Here is a 22,181-nt window from a genome sequence, read left to right on the forward strand (position 1 = left end):
CTAAATCTGCAGGTACCCAGGTTTGGTTGGCCACAGACTACAACAGACCACTCTTTTTAAAAAAGGCAGTAAAGCCTATGAAAACTGGCTTGGGGGAAAGAATGCCACTGACAGTTTCTACTTTGCTCCACTTCAGGGAACTGATTTTTGCACAACAGCTACAGCTACCCTACTTCCTTCAATCATCTTTTTGTTCTAAACAAGCTATATTCAAGCAGCAGGCAGGCTGCTAAAGAACAAGTGGCTCCCTCTTACATGTGTTTGAGAACCTGGCTCAGCCAGCCAGTCTTGCTGGACACACCTTATCTAAGGAATCCCCCACTAGCGGTTTACGTTAACTTAAGATGAGTCATAAAATAAACCACCATTTTGTAAAATTTGGTTTGTTGCTGTATGCGTTAAGAAGGAATTAATAGTGAAACTCACCCAGTATTATATTGGAGGCAGGTACTCGGACATCATTAAAATGTATCTCAAAATGGCCTCCATGGATCTCATCTGCAGGTACAGAGAGAACACAACAGCAGGGTAAAATGAAGGAGGATGCAATATGCATTTAAAAAAAAAAAAAACAGGCCTTCAATTTGACTGTCTGCATGCATTTTACTGGTCTATGTCATATACAGTATTCACGAGTATTACTGCAGCTGCTGTGATTGCTAACAACAGACATACAGCTGACTAATACTATCACCTACCCAGGTAGCCAAACACCGAGAGGGGTCTTATCAGCTTCACTCCTGGCGTGTCCATGGGAACAAGGATCATGCTGTGCTGCTTGTACCTGATCAAGACAGAAGATACAAGTTACGATTAACTTTGAGCTGCCCCCTCTGTCCCCTCCCCTTACTTTTTTTTATGTTCTATCCTCACTTTAGCACTTGCATAGAGAAAACGTTGAGATTTACCTATACCGATTGCAGCCATCCTGCCTGCACGTAGTATGGCATGCGTACTGCAAACCTCCTTGAATTTTACTACTGGCCTCTAACGCACCATGAATGAAAAGCTATTGCGTCTGTCACCTGTGCAAATTCTACCATCTGTTCCTGTATCACACAGTCCATTTCCTCCTCTTGGCTGTTCTTTTTTGTTCTCGAAACACGTTTATCATTGTCATAATTTTGGCTTGCCTATAGTTCAGGAAACTGATCCTCATGTTTAAATTCCTCCAGGAAATTTAAGGACAATTAGTAGTCACACAGGACTGGAGGTGACTTCCTAGGTACCTGAACTCAAGTCTCCTGTTTTAGAAAGTGCAGAATCACAATTCCTTCCACGAACTCTTGTTCAGCTTCCAAGAGCTCAACAGATGCCACAGCTTGCACAGCCACTGGACAAAGCATCCTGCATGCCGGAAGACAGTTACTGTTTACTTTTCAATGGAAGCTTGTCAAATCCAAAAACCTTTGATAATCAGTGGAATTTGGGCTAAAATCCAACTTGGAGATAAAAATGGTTCTAATTTTGTGTGTCACAAAGCTGCGTGATTTCAGTGGAACCAGTCACAAAGCATTTTACTCACGACTTGCATAAGATTTTTGCAAGAGGAAGGTTCAGTTTGGTAATAGCAGTTGAACATGATATGCCTTATCCTTATTTTAAGCAAAAAGAAAAATTAGATTCCTATGTAGGAATGGAATGAGTAGGTCTGATTAAAGATGTGCAATGCTCTCTATGCACATAAGTTCATATAAACACCTCGTGTTTCAAACTTAATTTTACACCTGCAGATAATTCTTTTGAAGAACTTAGTAGACAACTTCAGGTCTCTGACATGCCACTTGTAGTCATCTGTTCAGGATAGCTTTGAAAAGTCTTATTATTGTTTAAGTAAGCAATTCTTCTTGTTAACTGTTTTCGTAAGCTAGACTTAGAAATTGTAAGCCCAAGGTAGTAGAAATTTCAAATTAAATAGTAAAAAAAAAAGGAGCATGCTACTGATGTAAGGATAGACATCCCATAAAGTGTCAGGTGCATTCAAGTCATAAATTTTGCTTTACACTTGACAACAACTGACTCTCCTCTCCTCCTCTGGGCTGATGCTAGCAGAGTCAGGATGTGTGCCACAGGGCCCTCGTCCCACAGCGATGGTGACAGCAGAACAGGGCACTACCCTAAGAGCAGTCATGGCACAAAAGAGGCCATTTACTGAGCCGGTGGCCATGTGTTGGCAGGCAATATGAGGCCTATCTTGGCTGCCCACCCGTCTCACCCACATACACAGGCTGCCTTCGTGCATCTAGTGCACATCCACAGAGCTGCACACGCACCGGCAGCAGAGGAAGCTGCCCCACTCTCCTGTTCTAGGAACAACTAATTCAAACTAAAAATATTGCGGCCAAGATAAAGTTAGTGAACTCCAGAGAATTTCCTGATCCAATTCATCACACAGCTGCACAAACACTAGAGCTACTGTAATGGAGGGGGAAGCACGTGGATGCAAGTTGGTGACAGTGAAAAGATCGGGAGCTTTCAGTCAGCAGCAGCTGAGAGCAGAGCAGGAGCTTGGTCATCAACATTGTTTGCTAAAAAGACGCACGCAGAGGTTTAGAAGTCCCCTGTAATTCACACCCACATCCAACCGATCGAGGCAATTAATGCTATCCCACTTAAAGTTTTTGCAAGCAGTGAATACTCCAGGAAACAAATTCTAGGTAACTCTCTGAATCTACTAGAAATCCTTACCTGGATGCTGAGGAGTTTTTGGTTTTGCCCATTAAAATTGCAACTTTGCAATTTGGGTTCCCAGCACCTTAAAAAAGTCACAAACACAAAAATAGTTTTCAGTATAAAAATCTCAATATAGACTCAAATAAAACTTCATATGGATAAATCTGCCTTCCTTTTGTGTTACAGGAACAGAAGTATGCAATCTACTTCTGTGTTTATACTTTGAGTAACCAGACATGAACAAAATCCATATCATTACTCAATATGTAAATTGAATTGATTTATGGGGAGAACAACCAAAAGCCAAACATCCAAACCCTCTAGGACCCAGCCCTGCCACCTATTCCTATGAAAAAAGAACAAGAAGGAACTTGAAAAGGAATCTAATTACTTTTATCTCCATTGCAGCTTAGCAAATACATGTAACACAAAAGCACACCTGAAGGCGAGATGCTGCCATTTCCAAAGTAAAACTTCTTTAAGCTATACAGACTGGAGGATCTATATAGGAATGAAATGCTGACCACATTATAACCATCGAGTTGTGTGAATAAGACCTCTGAAGGGTTATCATTGATGACTTCGCTATTATTTCAGCAACTTCTCTGGAATTAAGATTTTTCTCCCCCTTAAGCAAATGATTATAGTTTGTGCTTCAAAGAAATAACCTCAGTGCAAATTGTTAACTGAAAATAATCTGGTAGCATTCCAAGCCATTGACGACATTATTTGATACAAGTCTTCGTAGCATAAAGCTAACATTTTAATGTACAGGTCCTAAGAGATTCTATCATTGATTAAAATGGCATAATTTTTCTGAGAAACCTAATCCCCACTATTTTTTTCTTTAAAAGTTCCTTAGTACCCAAGCATTCTCTCACTCCTTTCAATGTCTCACGCACACAACAAAGGGAAAAGAGGGCAGGACTATACTGGACGTGTAACATCAACAGAAATGTTATTGCTATCTCAACGGCGAAGACAAGCTTCACAGAGCTATAACTGGAGATCTGATCCACACCAACTTCGTTTGCTTTGGTGTCAGAAACAAGTATTTTTTACCTTTTTAACTGCCCGGGCAGCTGTTACCACAAGGTCTGTGAGCCTCCGGCCTACACAATACAACCACCTGGCTGCGAGAAGAGCTGCTTCCTTGTAAGGCCAGCCGCTGTGATGGCCAGGAAGTGAGAAGAGAGATTTATTTCCTTCTGATAACACTGCCTGTTTTGAGGGTTGTTCACCTTCCTCTCCTGCAGCATGGCGTTTGTCCTTTGTTTTCGAAGCGGGGCTATCTGTGGCCTACAGGCTGTGCTAGGCTAGAGAGCTAAAATAGCTGAGTGAAAGGCTGGGGTGGGAAGGGATAAATCAGCTTGGTAGAGAAAAGGTAGAACTCAAACAGCCGACTCATTTGGGCAACTACAACGGGCAGGTGATCAGCCCCCAAGTAACACAACGTACACTTTGCAGTATATTCCCCTGAGAAGTGTTACACTCTGAAGGGGTAACTGACTCTTCTCCTCTTCCACAGAACTGCACATGTGGTATCTTCTAAATCACATTTATCTTGAAATGAGGTTTACAAGAAAGGTTATTTTGACTTTCTGGAATCAGTACATAAACGGTTTTGTAAATGGCAGTCAAGAAACATCCCTGCTTCAAAAAAAAGGCAGAATTTCACCACTCTGAAAAAATCAGAAGCAGCTTTCATGTTGAACTTTGTGAGGAGTTCACTGAGAACCAGACATCTGGTTAGGAGTTCTAAATCATCAGCACAAATAAGTTCTTGGAAGGCAAATGCATACCTCAGTTTCGTATGTACTTCTTCCCCTCTGAACACATCAAAGAAGGACAAATTCCTGGCCTTTCTACTCCTTACAGCCTAAAGTTCTGAAAATCCCAAACACACTTCAATCCAACTTTGACCATAAATGCCAGAAAGAAGTTGTAGTCCAGTGCAGGTCTCAGAAAGACTCCAGTGCTTTGAAAGAAAATGCAGGCTGCCTGGATGGAATAAATCCCTAGTTTATAAATGGCATTCACATATTACTTCTGGAATTCAAAGAAACTGCAGGGGGAGGGAAGAGCCAGAGAAGCCTGTCATTTTGGCTGGAGTTAGTTGAAGTTTTGCAAGAAACTCACAATTCAACAAACAGAAATTACAGAGATTTTAGAAGGTCAGTTTTAAATACAGTTCTACATTGATAGGCTTTATAATCAGCATTTTCATATATATGTCTGCACAACCTATCCAAAATCTATAAACCACAATGCTGCTACATTTGGAGTCATTGTAAGTTTAACTTATGTATTGTATTTTTAAACCCTTCATTGCGCTCACACACGCAAAGACAAAGACATTTAAAAATGTGCTTAGAGGATTGATCACAACCCTATTAGAAACCTAACCTTTGCTATCAGAGGGCTCAAGATGCTGACCTTCACAAAATCAACTTATATATGGGTTCTTTTTGGTGGAGAGTACTAAATGTAGCACAGACACAGACAGTACAAATTTTACTGGTTTCATAAGCCAACAGCACTTAATTTTTGCAATTTCATTACCTGCTTTTCATTTTGCAACTCAGTTACCTGTTTTTCAATGTCGCATCTTTAAATTTTTGGCTAGGAAGACGAAGGTAAGACAATCTACTACATGAATTTTCAGAACACCTATAACTCTTGTCAGGTTGCCTGCTGCACTGGTCAGCCAGGTGGGTTACCTCTCCCAGTTAGAGATCTGAGGTCTGTGGTGATATTTACCATCTCGGCAACTTCCTAGGCACTGACAGACAGATGTTCTGGACTCTCCTCCAAGAACAGACTGGATTGAGTAGGGTAGATGGCAGCGTGGTATTGGCTGCTGTCAGGGGAGATCTAACGGAGACTAGGAGATCTCAAGAGGCTGCAGTTATTTTCTATCTTACTGGCACAAAGTAGTTGTACAGTCTTCTCCAGATAACACTGCTGGACATCTAACTCGCATATGGTGAAGGCTATGATAGGGCCGCAAGGAAACTGGCTACAGCCAGGAAGACAGAGATGATGTTGGGATTCTGCAGCAGATCAGCAAAGGCTGCTCAGTTCTGCACTGAACGTGGCTGCTCATGATGCCCAGCTAGAGCTCACTTTCTCTGATGGTGCCAGTGAAAGCAGCTGCTGAATTTAGGAATGTTTTTTTCCCTCTCTTCCATCCAATTTTTACACAGCCCCAAATGCTTCTTAGTCGAATGATCCACTGTCACTTTGCACTCATACATTTTTGCTGGTTTTGAGCACATAGGGCCATACTAAAATGCAGTATGATGTGATGGCATTATTTCTGTACCCTGACTGGAGGCTTCTGTTCTCCCTGTACCCTGCAAAGCTCTGAGGAACTGAGGCACTGTAGTAACAGCACAATACTTACGTGAGTTGCCTTCCTACAGCCTGCCCCCAGGACCTCTTAGCCACTGACAATAGAAATGCCTTTTCTGCAGGTAATGCACAGACAAATAATAAGCTCCCCCAGGGAGCTTTCTCAGCTCTGCCCTGATTATTCTATCACGCTGGGGACAATATTGAGACAAGAGCCATCCAGGAGAACTGGAAGGCTCCCTTAGTTTATGGATATAGAGCTCAGTCCTCTTAAGCAATGACGTGACTTGCAAGCAGCAGACGTGCTGGAAGCAACCCAAATATCCTTATCTATCACTGCAAACACCAGAAAAATGCTATGACAGCTCAAGATGAAGGCTCTACAGAACTAAGCACAAACACTGCAGCATTCTTTCTTCGGTCTGTCATTCCTCTTCCAATCTATTTTTCTTCTTCTTGTGAACACAAATGAAGCTAGAAGAATGTGGAAAACATCTGCCTGTTACATTCTGAGCTGTTCACTTTGAAAACCTTTCCTTTCATATATTCCAAAATAGCTGAAACACAGACAGATGGCTAATCCAGCTTTAGCAGGTGTGTCAATTTAGCCAGTGTGCCAAAAAGTGAAACCTAACTTCTGGTCTGCCCAAAACCTCTATCATTTGGCATCGATATTGCATTTACTGAAACTCATACGATTGCTACAGGATACAGGGAAATCCAACTAGAATAAAAGCTCTGAAAGACCAGGAAAGGCTCCCGACCCTCTGCACAAGATAATACTTGTACAAGAGACCAATTTGAGCTCTAGGGATTGTGGCAATTTAAGCAAGATTCAGTCATTTCAGGAATTCCTAGCACAAGTCCATACCTCAGTGCTGAAATATTAACATCTGCATGTGAAACACAGAACTGTTGCATCTTTCACTTCCTGGAAAAGCACTGCCTCTTTATAATCCAGGCAGCACACTTGCAAGTGGAAGAAACATTGCCTCATGGAAAGAACAGCATCTTATTTTTCCTCTACAGTTTCTGAAGAAATATTATCAAACACTAACGTGATTATGAGCCTGACTGGTAACATACAAGTCCCTGAGAACTCTCCCACAGGGTGAAGGAGTATCTGCTTATACTCTGGCTGACAGCTTGCCACTTGCTTTCACATCTGTTTGCTATCATCTTCCCAGTTTTGTTCAATATCAAATACCAAATGAGCAAACATTCCACTCCATTTCACAAAAAGCATACATCTCTTCATTATATCCCCTAAAAAGTTACTAAAAAGTGGGATAAAAGGTTTTCTTAAATCCTTATGTAGGCAGCCATCAAAAGCACAGTACTGCCCTGATGAAACGATGCAGCGACTTCCTACTGGCAGCTGTCCTAGAAAGACCTCTCCCACTTTTTCCTCCTTTTCACATTTTAAATGTGTGATCTGTTAAACCCTTTTGATTATATGAAAAAATGGACTTTCAGGACTAACTCAAACTGTAACATACTGAAATTATAGGAGTTTTGATGTTTCAAAGAATACTTGCATTCCAGTTGGAACAGGGAAGAAAGTAGGAAACGTGAGACCTCAGCACCGAAGTTTCAAGGAAAGCAGGATTTTTTTCTCTTTACTGGTGAGTCAAAATGAAAGTGCAACTGACTTCCAGAGGAGGGTGTGGTGCTTGAAGACAAAATGTAATGTGTGAGACCAACTCAGACCATTTCACTGAAGCACATCTCAGTTGCAGTACCTGCTACCAGTCTGCAGACAAAAGGTTAGTTTTGTTTTATTTTTTACAGTTCTGTATGCTAACAATTATATATCTACCTTATTTACAAGTAGAAGAGCTAGGATTTACTCTTACTTAAGTTGGCTTTACGGAGAGACTTCATTTAACTAAGTCACATGCTTGTTTCCAATTCTAAAATTAGATTTGTTCGGTAGAAGAGCAGTTATTGCTCAATTCATCAAAGAAAAGTCTGTATGTTTAAACTGGGAATATTAACTTCATTCAACGTGTATTTGTACAGTCAGTTCCATGTCAAGTTTAAACACAAAGAAATGCTGAATTTGTATCTAACTGGAAGGCTGGAAAAATACTGCAAAAAAAACCATACAATGCTGTCTATTAATATACCTATTAATATATCTCCTAGAAAACAGTACTTGAAAAAGCAGCTGAGGTTCTGAACTGTTTTGGGTACGTGTGGGCAGTTGTGTATGCAATAAGACTCCTTTCTGTGCAGAATAACATCCTGAGCAGTCTCCAGCTGTAAGATTCAGTCTACCCACATGAATTTGACTCTGTAAGAAATTCCACTGGGGCATAAGGTGGCTCGCTCTGTGGGCTGTGACTAAGTCTCTTTCTCCACTATTCAGCAACTGGCTCCACGGGACAGCTGTGCTTTATGTAATACATATGTATGCATGTGCCTCAGAAACAACATTAATAGGAATGCCATAATATGAATAGGCATACTAGCCAAAAATATGACTTTAAGGGAGAAATATCAACTATTGAATACTACATAACCGTTTCCATCAAGGACTCGGGTCAGCCAAAATCACATAATGCAGCAGAGCATGTTCTCTGTCACAGCCAAACTGCTTTGTGATATCCAGTCTTCATAAAATTTGCACTGAAATGTTTATCATTTGGCTTTCAAGCAAATTTGTTAGCGATGCAATTGGATTAAGCATTCCCAGATAGGTTCTGTAACAGATGTTTAAACCACAGCCTGAACTTTTCAATTTAAGTTTTAATTTTTTTCTAATCTTGGCTAAGAGATCAAACTGAGGCTGCAGCAGTTCCCCTTCTACTAAAAAAAGAAACAATTGCTGCTGATGTCTGAATCTCTCCTTGAAGTATTATAAAGCTGCAAAAGATTACCCCTGCTGAAAAATTCTGCTAACCTAAACTGTTAGGCACAGAATTGATACCCCTTGATAAACGTAATAAATAGAATTATATTACTTTGCATTCTGTACATTTCATTTAGGCAACAGTAAATGGCAAGACTACAAGATTTAAAATATGAGTAATCATTGTTTTGAAATGTTAACCAAAAAATTCAACAAAGTCATTAATGGTGAAAGCCATACCAAACAGATAATTTCTAACCAAAACAATTTTTAAAATTTATACAGCAGATTCACTTAGAAAAAACACAATATAAATATCAAGTAAGAATAGAAATTATTCATTTCTGTCTATTTAATTGGTCTGTATCCCTGAACAAGACATCAGTTAGTAACTTCTTTTTCCTAGTAGACAGAATACATGAAAAATATTTTAAAGAAGATAGTTTGTCACAAAGTTTTGGCAAACGTTCATTTGAACACCTGTCTCAAAAACAGAGATAGTATTTGGAGTTTTTCAAAGCTCGAAAAAGCAAAACTGCAGCTCTGAGCAGAGTATCAGAAAAAAATCTGTTTTCTGTAACATTGGCCTCAAATTTGGAAACATTGCAGAAGATGAGAAAGGGGCACATGTTTTTCATTTTCAGCAGCTTCTTGCTACATCTATTAAGAAATCTTAATCCCATTTATTTCAAGAGAATGGGGCTCTGCAACACTAGTTTAGAACAGAAAGAATTTCAGCAAATTAGTCAATGAAAACAGTTACAACAGAAGAAAATACTGTAGGACATGGCTTGCTTAAGACATTAAGACACAGTCTGAAGATAAGAACACTTAAACTTCAACCTCAAACAGGCAGTGAGAATACAGCCATAGTGTTTATGGAATAAATCCATCATGAGGTAGTACTTGAAAAAAACAGCTGAGATTCTGAACTGTTTGGGTACTTGTGGGCAGTTTTGTATGTGATAAGATTCTTTTATGCGCATAACATCCTGAGTAGTTTCCTAAGATTCAGTCTGCCCACATTAATCTGCTTCTGTAAGAAATTCCACTTGGGCACAAGTCAGTTCATTGCGTGAGACAAAGACTAAACTAAGTGTGTTCCGCCACCATTCAGCAATCGACTCCATGGGATAGTTGTGCTTTATGTACAAAATTTTAAAGCTTGAAACCACTATTATTTCTTTGTTGTCTGTCTTCTCAACCCCTTAACTCCCTCCCATCCCTCCCCCCTTTCTTTTTTTCTGACTTTTAGGTTTGCCATGGGCTGGAATATGAGCAACTCAACTGATTACTGGATTGAGGATGAGGAGGATGATCTCAACTCTGTCATAGATTACAACATGTACGAGCATCTCTGTGAAAAAGACGATGTGAGAAAGTTCAGGAAATTATTCCTTCCTGTGTTCTACGCATTGACTTTCACTGTTGGAGTCGCAGGAAATTCCTTAGTGGTAGCAATTTATGCCTATTGCAAGAAACTGAAGACCAAGACAGATATGTACATCATGCACCTTGCCATCGCCGATCTGCTCTTGCTCTTTACACTCCCTTTTTGGGCTGCAAACGCAGTGCAGGGATGGGAAATTGGAATATCCATGTGCAAGCTCACTTCTTCTCTGTACACCATGAATTTCAGCTCTAGCATGCTGTTCTTGGCCTGCATCAGTGTGGACAGATACAGGGCGACTTCTGGATCCCAAGGGCACAGAAGAGCTGGTAAACGCTGCAGCATTACCTGCTTCTGTGTCTGGCTGGCTGCCATATTGCTCAGTATCCCTGAACTGATCTTTAACCAAGTCAAGAAGCACAATAACAGGAATGAATGCTTTCCTGTATTTCCAACAAACATGGAAACTCTATTAAAAGCAACCATTCAAATCCTGGAAATTATCCTGGAATTTCTGCTTCCTTTCCTAGTAATGCTGACCTGCTATTCAATTACTGCTCGAGCAATCTTTAGATCTGCAAACGCTAAAAAGTCTCGACCTTTCATGGTTCTGCTGGCAGTAGTGGCTACTTTCATTATTACTCAGCTGCCTTACAACATTGTTAAGTTCTGGCGAGCCATAGATATCATCTATTTATTGATTACTGACTGTGATGCAAGTAAAACTATAGACATTGCGCTCCAGGTCACCAAGAGCATAGCTTTGTTTCACGCCTGCCTGAACCCTCTTCTGTATGCCTTTTTGGGCGCCTCCTTTAAAATGCATATTATGAAAATAGCAAAAAATTACGGCTACTGGAGAAGACAACAACAGAACGGAGTACCTGAAGAAATTTCTATGAATTCTGAAGACCGTACTGAACAAACAATTAGCTTCACCATATAGACTATTATTTGCATTACCTTACTCAAAAGGGGAAATATTTACTAACTTGGGGAGGCGGGATATTCTTTCAACAGCTGTTTCTCTGCAAGTCAGCTTTCAGATGAATCTCTGAACCTGCAGACTAGCCAAGACACTACACTGCAATTCAAAGTGGAACATCATTATCAAAATGAAGTATCGAGCAAGAACAAATACTGAAAGTCACAGAAACAATTAAGGTGTTTACTACAAACAAATCAAAACATTAAGATTTAAAAATGAGGTATCGGTTCATAGTTGACAATTGACAGGGGAAAAAAAAAAACTATTTTCTACGTGTGTTTTCACATAAGTATAGCAACAAGAACATCCTCCACAAAAAACACTAACTCCTGCTCTGTAGCTACCTAAAAAGATCCTTCATCTCTCCATTTGTTGCTCACCCTAAACTTCAACAAGCCCAGTGTCCTACAGGAGGCACATTCCAGATCTCTGTAAAGGTAACATCAAATGTAAATGCCAAAATACTGAAGTCAAAGCATTGGCAGAAATATAATAAAAGGTTTTAAGTTAATTTTCAGACACAGGGCCTGGAATTTCCAGTCAGAATCTGTAAAACGAACATGACACTGAAATAATTATAATCTTCTAAATTATGCTGAGATACAATAAAATATAAGAACATTAAAAGTGCACTGGCTTTCATTTTTTTCATATCTTCATCTTTGCTTTGTTTTAGTAGGTATTGGCATCTCTCATCAGAGGCTTTTATCCATCAGGAAGGGCTAGAGGCCTTGCTTTGTGAACGAGAGAGGTTCTGACTCCATGTGGAGCTGGTGGTTGGTGGGATTTACAGTGTTTCCATAGAGAAGTACCAAAGCTGTCCTCTACCCCAGTGCTAGCAAGAATTCCAGAAAAACAGCAGTTTTCTATTAGTCTCTGGAAAGGTTCGAAATACATTGATGTATCAGGTTTCTAAATGCAAAAAAGGGGTATTACAACATATTATCCCTGCCTTCAAACATCCTATGGACTCTAACAAAGGGCCTGAGCTATGGCTTATGAAAGCCAACAGGAATCTTTCAATTTTAGACACTGTTCCTAGTTACATAATTACAGACTATAAGACAAAGAACTAAAATGACAGACAAGAAACAATTGTAGCATAAACAAGACACAAACCTCTTCTCTCTGTTTAGATGACAAAAGCTTACAGAATTTCAGTCCAGTATTTTGAAAAATAGCAGAACATGAACAGAGAAGTCAGAAGTGCTCAACAGATGGCCTACACATTCACCATAAGCCTGACACATTTAAACCATCATGGATTTACTGTAGATGTGCAAAGCACCCATACATAGCATGGTAACTCAGTTCTTCCAATGAAGCTAAGAACTATCTGCATGTGTGAATTACAACTTGTCTTCACACATACATAGCGATTGCACCTGAAATGACATTCTGACCAGGCTGTCAGGCTTCTGGAATTCCCAAACAAAGATCCTCATGTTCACCCAGACTAGAGAAGACACAAAAAACAAAAACAACCAGGCAGAAAATGAGACTGACTGTGACAGAGCTGTAGCCCAACCAGGCAGAAAAGGAAATTCTACATATAAGACAAAGCTGCATGTATGTGTTTCTCAAACTTCCTGACATTTCAGTGCCTTTTATGAGTCTGTCTTTATACAAATCTGACTGCCCTAATTATTTTGATTAGGGGTAAGACAAACCAAACGATGCTTACTCTGCAACATTTAGGGTTTTTTTATAACTCAGATAACTCACACAAACCATTCTACGATTCTATGAACTCATTTTATGAATAATATTTTTCTGTGCATGACCTGCTACAATACTTTTCCATTACTTCCTTAGGAACTGCAACACACAGTTGGGAGACTTTGTCCCACAGCAAGGGTAGCAGCTAGCAGTCAAGTGACACTTTTAGGTCAAGAGGCTAGATACCATACCTGCTTTTGCCTCCAGTTCTGTGGTACTAGGAAAGAGAGCGAGCCCAATCTTCTGGTGAGTCTAGGTATTGCACAAGAATATCTGTGTAGGTAGGGGGCCCACACAAAGGTACAAAAATGAAACATTCGAGTTTCATTACAGCTAGTAACTCAGTTAGCTTCCAAACTCCCAGTGAATGATGACTTTCCAGAATTTATCACTTATGTTTCGGTAAAAAAAAAAAAAAAAAAAGGTACTCCAAAATCAGGGACATTTAACACAAAGTCCAACCCACTGATTTTTCTGGGAAGTTTCTGGTATGAAAATCACATGTGAGATCAGCCAGAAGCTGCACAGTATACTCAAACCTCACACACAAGCTGCCAAAGACATCTTCATAAAAACAAAGCTTAAAGACTACAACCATAAATGTGAAAGTTGCCAGATGGAAAGAGATATACTTTGAAGAGCAACAGCAGCAGTCACTCTGGAAACTAAATTGAGAGGTTCTAAAATGGACCCAAAAACCCCAATGGGATTCAAGTCTCGGACTTTCACAGAACAAAAGCTTGATTCTACTCTTTCCGTTGTCTTACCTTCCATTTTCTTTACTCAAGAAGAGAGAATTTTCCATCTCAGAAATGGAAGACAAACATTTCAAATTTTATCAGCTCTTGTAAAGAACTGTAGACATAGTCACTCTTTGTAGGGTTTCTGTACTTACCACTGCTCCACCACTTCTTGCCATTGATCACGTAACTGTTTCCATCTCGCTCAATGCTGCATTGCATATTGGTTGCATCACTTGAAGCCACATCAGGTTCTGTGTTAAAGGAAAAAAAAAAAACAACAAATACACTTCACTGAATTAAATACACAGGTAGTACCACCACAAAAATATAGGTATCTAGACATACTCTGAAGACAGCATCGCTGTTTTGCTCCCAGCAGAAAAGCTGTTTTCAGAACCTCACTCTACTAGTGATCAGAGGTATTCTATTTTCTAATAACACGTTATTCGTAGCCACTTTAAACTTGCTTGTTTTTGAACTCAGACTACTCTTTATAGTAAACATCCTTCTTCCTTCCATGATGTTTTTAAATCCTTCCCCTTCCCGATGTACTTACAGATAACAGTCGTATCTCAGCCTTCGTTCTCCTAGACACTTGTCAAATGAAAATACAGAGATTCAAACTACTTTTGTGATGGATCATGAAATAGGTTACAGAAAGCAATTGCCAGCAAGGTGTTGTCATTGATCATCTAGAACAGAGTAGGCCACCTTCTTTAAAGTGAAAGCATCTTTTGCCTCTTGGGGAACACAGTGACACAGGAATTGCAAAATAAAGAGACCACATCTGCAAGACAGGGTTCTCTCAACTCCTTCTGACACGGGAAGATAAAGATTTTGACATCACATGTTCAAAAGCTACCTTCCTATATGAAAAGCCAGGCTTTCCAGAAATGCTGAATACCACAAGCTTTTAAGAGCAAAAATGAATACAATGCTGATCTACAGACAAAGTAAATCCTTTGTAGGTTCTCCAATTTATCTTCAGGTTATGCCTTAAAACCTCTACCTGTGACATACTGTGAAATTACAAAACCTAAACCAGAATAAATATACTTATATTTATATGAATGTTTCTGGGGAATCCCCAAAACACATTTAAAAGAACAGGATAAATTCTATCATAAATCTGGTTTGTAGAATAAAAATGTGTTTTGCTACTACTCAAACTAAATTGAAAGCATATGGAAGTGATAATATGGTAAAGTACGAGGAATAGTAACTACCAGGAAAGGGCAACAAGGGTGTTTCACCTTGCACTCAATACCGTAGAGGTGATTTCATATTCAATCAGATTCACAGGTACTGCGGAAATGTCTGTATGAATTCATTAACGTATAACAATTTGCCGTTTTATACTGTTTGCATGCGTCATTCTGAAATTTCTGCCACTTGCTTCTCATTTTCTTTTTTTGAGAAAAAAATTACCTGTCATGCAGAAGCAAGAACTGATTTTCCCTTCTAGAAGAGGCTCCAGCCACTCTTTCTTTTGATCTTCAGTCCCATACATGTGCAGGACCTCCATGTTTCCAGTGTCTGTAAGAAAGGAGCAGTCATGTTTACTTTCTCAGACACAAATGGTAAGGCATAAGATGCCCAGCTTTTTAATGTTCTCAGTGCTGTAGTTAAAGCACAGGGTTTGCTAACCAGGTGCGTGACAGTTGAAAACCTCAGGAGCAAAGAAGCATTTCCCTGTCTCCTCAGCTATTAGTGCATAGTCAAGCTGGCTGAGACCACTGACATCTGGGAGAAAAAGGTTCCACAGACCTTCTGCTTTGGCCATTTCCTGTTCAGAGAATCAGCAAGGAAAAACATTAGCAATAAATCTTTAAACAGCAATTAAATTCTGGCTTGCTGACCATTTTCCTCCTTCCTGCCTAGCATACTGTCCATTACATCTGATGCCTTTAACAGCTATTTTCAATGGGTATGGTTTTGAATTAAAGTTCTGACATACCCCTCACAGAACTCACTTTTGCTTCTCTCATTTGTATCTCACAATTCCTTTTGCATCCTTCCTCCTTCTTTTCCTTTCACTGTTCCTCATTCTGTTTCTTTTCATGCAGACAGAATAACTTCTCCAGCAGAATAAACCAACATTTCTTACAATCCACGTCTGTTTCTTTTACAGCTAGGGTGTCCAAGAATATTTATTATCCCATACCTTCAGTCTCTCAAGCACTGGCGGTTTCTTCCATTTTTCCTCAGTATTTCCATGTCTAGCATAGTATTTTATTATTTCCTAAGAGAAACAATTAAAAAGTTGCTGTTTAAATTAAGAACATGTGTAACATACACAAATGATGTTTTCTTTTCTGCAGCTACACCTCAAGGAACCAGTATAAAATATTCAACACAGCTTTTAATTATATAGTTGGTTTCATTATAAAACGTAAAATATAATTCAAAATCAAACTGCTATTTCCTCATTTTGCAAGACTTCAAATGCATCATGGAGATGACCCCAGTCAATATGTTATCATATACATGGAAACGGTTTAGAGTGGTTTAAAACGCATGCTGACAAAGGTAGAAGGCCAAGTGTATTCTGATGATAAACACAACTCTTAGCCAACAGTACCACCACACAACAGGAATGAACCCAAAAGTAAAACAACAAATAAAAGTCTGGTGTACTGACACTTACGAGTCAGGCTTCTCATCACAAAATTCAGGTGTGTAAGCTAGTCGATAATTTTTTTAATTTGAAATAATACTTTTTTTTTCTATCAAAATTACTGCTTAACAGATTATGTAATCAGTCATTCCAAGCGTCAAGGATTAGTACTGTCTAACTGGCCCAGAACTTGCTTTAGAACTAATAAATTATCACCCTTTTCCTGCAGATTTTACAAGTCCTGGCTCGCAATTCCTGTTATGAGAAATAACTTATAAGCACAACTCTACTCATCTGCAAAACTTCCATGGTTATTTGTGGTTTGTTTTTAAAGCAAGTACACCTAATCATTGCAAGGCTTCCTTGGGCAATCCATAACAAATTACCAACAGACTTTTAGGAAACCTTGGATATAAAGTGTTTCTGCTCTCAATTTTTCTTTGCAGATGCATTCATAAGTCTTTTAGATTAATATGTTCTCTGCACTTCTGCTTGACAGCAAAGAGAAAAAGAAAAAAAACACCACACCCTAATATTCTTAAAATAGGAGATTTACAGAGTCCCGGAAAAAAACAGCAACACGCCATGATGGAAGTTATGCACAAATACTTTACAGAGCATTAAGCTTTCCAAAACAAAACAGTACAGGATACTTTCAGATGAAAGCAAACATAAACAGACTAGCTTGTCCCATCATATAGTCAGCATTAGCTGAGAGAAATGTCTGAATAGATTAGTTACAGAAGCAGAAACGTCAGTGAAACAACATGCTTGTCCCCATGCTAGATGAAGATAAATCAGTTCCTCAAACTTAATTGCAAAGTTTCTAACAAGAAATCCAAAGATAGCCATGTTGCAATGCACAGAAACAGTGGTAGCCATGATGCAATAACTAGTATGATCCTTAGTGATTAATCACTAAGACATTCTGGTTACTCACAATTTCTGTACAGGATAAAGATAGATATATGATGTACTTTTTTTTTTTCCTTTCGCCACATCTGGTGTGACAACACAGCAGAATTAAGTATTTTCAATAAAGGATGCCAGAGTACCAATAAAAAGAGCTTTAAAAATATATTTGGGAGAGGCTAAACATCCTGGCCACACAGATGTGAATTCTATTTCAATTAAAATAAAGGGAAACCAAAGTGCTGTCCTGATTTTGCTTCTCCTTGGAACTGAAAAGCAAATTAATTCATAAGAGAAAGGGAGACAAAAACCTAAGTAGGATTTTGAACTTACAAGGTTGAACCACTGTCTGTGATCTTCCTAACGAAAAGTAGCACAGCACCTATGTGCCTGTACAACACTGGAAATAAATAAACATGTTCATCTTGATATGTAAGAGTTCTAAGGTTTTTGTTAAAGGTATGTTAGAAAATTTTATTTTTTCTAAAGTTTTTCTTTCTTTAAGAGTACTTCTTAAACCTTGAAAAGTTTAAAAAGTAACTTTTAGTTTTCATTAACAATGCATACAGCACTTTACATCTGCAAAAAAAATTCATGTAGACTATATTGATTTCTGTTAACATTTTGCAATGCCACAAACATCAGTGCATGAAAAACAAGGGGGAAAAAAAGAAAGCAATACAGGATGATAAGACTTCCATACATAGTTAACATTTTTATAAACTCTTCTCATAAAATACTCATTTATAAATAAGTTTACAAAAAGCTTTTACCTTCTCAGCTGGATATACATGCTGCTTCATGAACTGCTTCACTTTCAGCAGAATTTCTTCGCCTTTCTTACTCTGATGGAACAACTCTCCAGAAATTCTGTCACGCGTGCTGCTGAAAGATGATCTAGAGAACATCCAACGTGAACATCCAATGTAAGACCCGATTTTCCCTTATGATAATATAAGCTGCCTTATACAACCATTTAAATAAGGCGTTGTAAAAGCTTTGCCTTGCTTTTGACCGGTAATTTAGACCACCCTTACCTTTTTGAGAGCTCTAACCCTTTTTCTGCCAAAGGCTGCACCATCTTAGCAAATTCATGACTATTCTCTGCAGAAGCATTTCCAATGAGATATCTAGCATACACACCCTACAACGAAAAAGAAAGGCATTTGTGGTATAATTAAGCACTTTAAAATGTCTCTGTTTTAGATTGGTGAATTCTTCAACTACGAAATTACACTTAAATGTACATATTCTTAATAGGAAAAAAAATAGCACCCAAACAGACTTTACAGCGATATATTGATACTGCTTTTGGTCCATTTCTGATATAGTGGAGAGGCTGAGCCCACAAAACAAAAAGAACTGAAGCTAAAGGGGTTATTAAACCCCAAACTGAAGGAAAATCACAAAAATTAGTAGAGCAAAAAGAGTATGTCTACATTGATACTGCAAGCAAGCCCTGCCTGTCCCTTAAGCCAACTTAGCAATATACATGTAATGATTATTAACCGCAACCACATTAACTACACACATATACACTCGTAATCCAAATTAATAATAGGTAGCTTATATCACATTTGGTAAACTGATCTTCTGCTGCAACTCATAAAAATATACTCATGCCTTACAACAGCTGAATATCTAATGCAATGTACTTTATGCAGAACAAAATCTATGCTAGAGAGTTATCAGTCATAAGCATCTAAGATACTGCTTCTACAGGAATAAATTGAAATAGGTTTCCAGTTATTTAAAAAAATCTTACTTCGAACAAATATTACTGACCTACAAACACTTGTAATAAAAATGTAACATGTCAGAAAATGTGTTACCTGCGATATCCCTGCCATTTTAAAAAATGACAAAGCAAGAAAGAAATTGAAGTTGGAGATAGTAGTGCTAATACCCCGGCAGCGGCAGTAAATAGAAATCAGTTCTTCAAATGAGGGGTTTGCTATCAAAAAAAAAAAAAAAAAAAAGAGAGAAAGAATATGTTAGGATGCTCAACATTTTCTAGGATTTTTCCATCTTATTCTTCAAATATTTAAACAGCTTTTTCAGCTTTCTGAAACATTCTGTTAACATAGTTTAAAAAAAAAAATAAATAAGATCTATCATTTCTCATGTCCTGAGAGGTAGAGAACCAAAAAGAAACATGTTGTCAGAATTCCAGATAAGCATAACACTTCCTTACTCCTCCCCGACCTCCACTCCAATCAGGAAATTATTGCACCACAGTTTATTTTATTTTTTCAATTATCAACATAAATTTATATTTAAATTTATGTTTGCCTCCATTATCTTTAAGAAAGGTTCAAAGTAAACTTTTATTGAATTAACATACTATGGCTCACTCATATTCTATTAAAACAGAACTACCTTAAACTTCACTATTGGCACATCTACAGTGAAGAAAACTGCAGAAAAGTTCTCTTCAAGTGCAGAATGATGTATTTATTAAACTTTTAATTAGTGTTTATAAAAGTAACACATCAAATACATATCAACCACAGAATTCACGATGACAAAAAGATTATAATTTCATACCTATAGTGTCTTTGAAATTGAAGACAGTTCCTTGACCTAAGCCTTTAAGAGATGTAGGCCAAAAGTAGAAAATAGTAGCATAGGCTAAATCTGCTAGAGGATGACCGGTGGTTGAAAGTTCCCAGTCCAGCACTGCCAAAACGCGAGCCTTAAATAAAAATAACAAAAATTTAAAAAATAAAAGATAAAATCAGAAATAAAAATAAAAGCCTCAAGTGACCGATCTGAACAATAGAAAACTCTTCATCCACAAATGTACAACACACTTAGTATCCAAGATCTTTATTGAGTTACTACGTGTTTAAAATTAAAAACATGCACTGTAACTGTCTACAGCAAGAGTAGTTCCATTTAGCACTTCATAAAGATCTGCAAAAAATTAACATTCACACAGTGGCAGAAAACAAGGCCTTTTTCCAATGAAAATCTGTTTTAAATTCTACATTTTCGAGTAACCTTCTTCCTGTCAGAAACTTCTCAACTGCCCTAGTCTTAAACCACGTACAAAAGACTTTCCCGCATGGCCGTGCCTGCATATACAGAAACAGTTTCTACAGATTGTTTAAGAGGACCTGTATATAGTTTGGTCAACTCTTTCGACCATAGCAGGAACTGCTAGGAGAGTCTGCAAGACTGCCAGATTCTCTGATCATGGAGTCAAACAACATATTTAAGTCAGCTTCTATCAACTGATCTACGCACAACAGTGGGAATTGTTGGGATCTGTTGCTTTTTCATGGTGCAAGCCAGGAGCTGAGTCAGCCTCCTTGCCGCAAGTCAGTCCCCTCTGCCAACTCTCTTAGATTCCTGGGGAGTTCCTGGACCACCCAGGGAACAGATGACAAAGGGGACCCAGTATGCACACAGGCACAACCCCAAAAGCCACGGAGGTTAACTGAAGCCCTAACACAGATTTCCATGGGCTCTGAACCAGATTCTTAAGCAGCTTAATGAGTCTTCAGTAAGTCCTTCAGCTGCACTGAATTCAGTATGATTTATTAATGTAAAATGATTTTTTTCTGGACTTTCAAGTAGGCACTAGAGCTAATGAACGCATTAAGTACCTAAGTACCGTACAAAGAGCATGGGGAGGAGTTAAGTTCTCCTCTGTTTCTTCCAAAGATGTATAGTCTAAATGTATAGAGGATGGAATTATTGTTTGTATTAAGATTTGCAAAGAGAGTCAATCGGTTTTGAATGATAGCTAACGCAACAAATAACTGGATATCCATGTGCACTTCCTCTCCATAGTCTTTACACTGACGTAGAGCAAATCATGACCAAAACACCTCTGTATATGCTCTATTTCAAGTATAAACAAATGGAGAACCAAAAAGCGCTAAACGTACAAATACGTTTCAAGTACCTCTGTTGGGTGGAAAATGATGTTATCTATTCTAAAGTCCCCATGAATCAGGGTTTCTTCATTATCATCAGCTGGCAAGTTGTTTGCTAACCACTCAGCTAGCTTGTTCATGGCAGGAATATCTGTATGAGCGGCCGCATCATATTGTCTTTTCCAAGTTGATACCTGAAAAAATACAAACATTTTAACAGTGTTACAGAATTGATCTGAATGTAGCATTAACTCTAAACTGTGCATAAATACTTGAAATAAATGAAGATGTCTAACAACCAAAATATGATGGTTACTTTTACAAGTAATTTAAAATTAACAAATTAGCTTGCCAAACAAATAAATGTTCAAAGACCTGACAAAACAAGAATTTTTCAAAAAGCTGTACCTGTCTTCTGCAGTATCCTGGACCTCTGCCATATTCTTGGAGACCCAATGACTGCAAATCAAAGGAGTGCAACTGGGCCAATGTTTCTATCATTGCAACGTACAATGCAGAACGCTCTGCTGGGCCCACTTCTGGCAGCGAGAGGTCTCGGAAGATGCGACCCTAGAGACATCGTAAATCAGATATTTGGTGGGATGTACACAGCAGATGAAGAGAAGTACAGCTATATATTTCAGGAGCCAAAACAAATGCAGTGAACCGATACTTCCTGTACAATCTAAAATTCCTTCCTCATTTCTTTTAGTCTTTGCCCATAACAGATGAAGGGATTCACAGTAATCCCAAATCATTAGTATGCAGGATATCTATTGGAAGCCAATTAAAATAAAAGATACATGTTCAGTAGATAAAAGTCTGAACTAGAGCACGCAATCAGAGATCCTCAAACTTGAAAGTACCGCCAAAAAAAAAAAAAAGTTACTGTATTGTCTCTAACAACTACTGTTCCCCCACACATACACTCTGTGAAATTCTTCACAGCTTTATTATTTTATTAATCTTGATTTGTGACTAGGATGGGGGTTAACTTCATCTCCAGGAACTGGCCCACAAACTCTTCAATTTCTAATTTCCTAGTCA

General features: G+C 38.5%; 2 protein-coding genes across 2 annotated transcripts in view; one reads left to right on the forward strand and one right to left on the reverse strand.

Moving 5' to 3' along the window:
- Nucleotides 1–22,181, reverse strand: part of ACAD11 (acyl-CoA dehydrogenase family member 11) — a 29,665-nt gene that overhangs the window by 4,083 nt on the left and 3,401 nt on the right. The window contains exons 4-16 of the mRNA XM_080583497.1: nucleotides 21,543–21,704; nucleotides 21,164–21,328; nucleotides 19,798–19,945; nucleotides 19,083–19,204; nucleotides 18,288–18,394; nucleotides 18,024–18,147; nucleotides 15,886–15,963; nucleotides 15,369–15,507; nucleotides 15,150–15,257; nucleotides 13,874–13,972; nucleotides 2,689–2,755; nucleotides 699–784; nucleotides 427–498 (exon numbers count right to left, since the gene is read on the reverse strand). Of these exons, the coding sequence (XP_080439623.1) occupies nucleotides 427–498; nucleotides 699–784; nucleotides 2,689–2,755; nucleotides 13,874–13,972; nucleotides 15,150–15,257; nucleotides 15,369–15,507; nucleotides 15,886–15,963; nucleotides 18,024–18,147; nucleotides 18,288–18,394; nucleotides 19,083–19,204; nucleotides 19,798–19,945; nucleotides 21,164–21,328; nucleotides 21,543–21,704 (1,477 nt within the window). The remainder of the gene's footprint in view (nucleotides 1–426; nucleotides 499–698; nucleotides 785–2,688; nucleotides 2,756–13,873; nucleotides 13,973–15,149; nucleotides 15,258–15,368; nucleotides 15,508–15,885; nucleotides 15,964–18,023; nucleotides 18,148–18,287; nucleotides 18,395–19,082; nucleotides 19,205–19,797; nucleotides 19,946–21,163; nucleotides 21,329–21,542; nucleotides 21,705–22,181) is intronic.
- On the forward strand, nucleotides 2,777–11,886 carry ACKR4 (atypical chemokine receptor 4). Its single transcript, XM_080583518.1, has 2 exons — nucleotides 2,777–7,793; nucleotides 10,137–11,886. Exons 1-2 carry the CDS (start codon nucleotides 7,717–7,719, stop codon nucleotides 11,215–11,217), a joined length of 1,158 nt encoding a protein of 385 aa, XP_080439644.1. The 5' UTR covers nucleotides 2,777–7,716; the 3' UTR covers nucleotides 11,218–11,886.

Source organism: Anser brachyrhynchus (genome assembly GCF_964034855.1).
Source record: "Anser brachyrhynchus genome assembly, chromosome: 2".
Taxonomy (NCBI): Eukaryota; Metazoa; Chordata; class Aves; order Anseriformes; family Anatidae; genus Anser; species Anser brachyrhynchus.

Coding starts and splice junctions, on each gene's coding strand:
- ACKR4 (XM_080583518.1), top strand. CDS start 7,717: ATGTGTGAGACCAACTCAGACCATTTCACTGAAGCACATCTCAGTTGC. Junction 7,794..10,136: donor TACCAGTCTGCAGACAAAAG/GTTAGTTTTGTT, acceptor TCTGACTTTTAG/GTTTGCCATGGGCTGGAATA.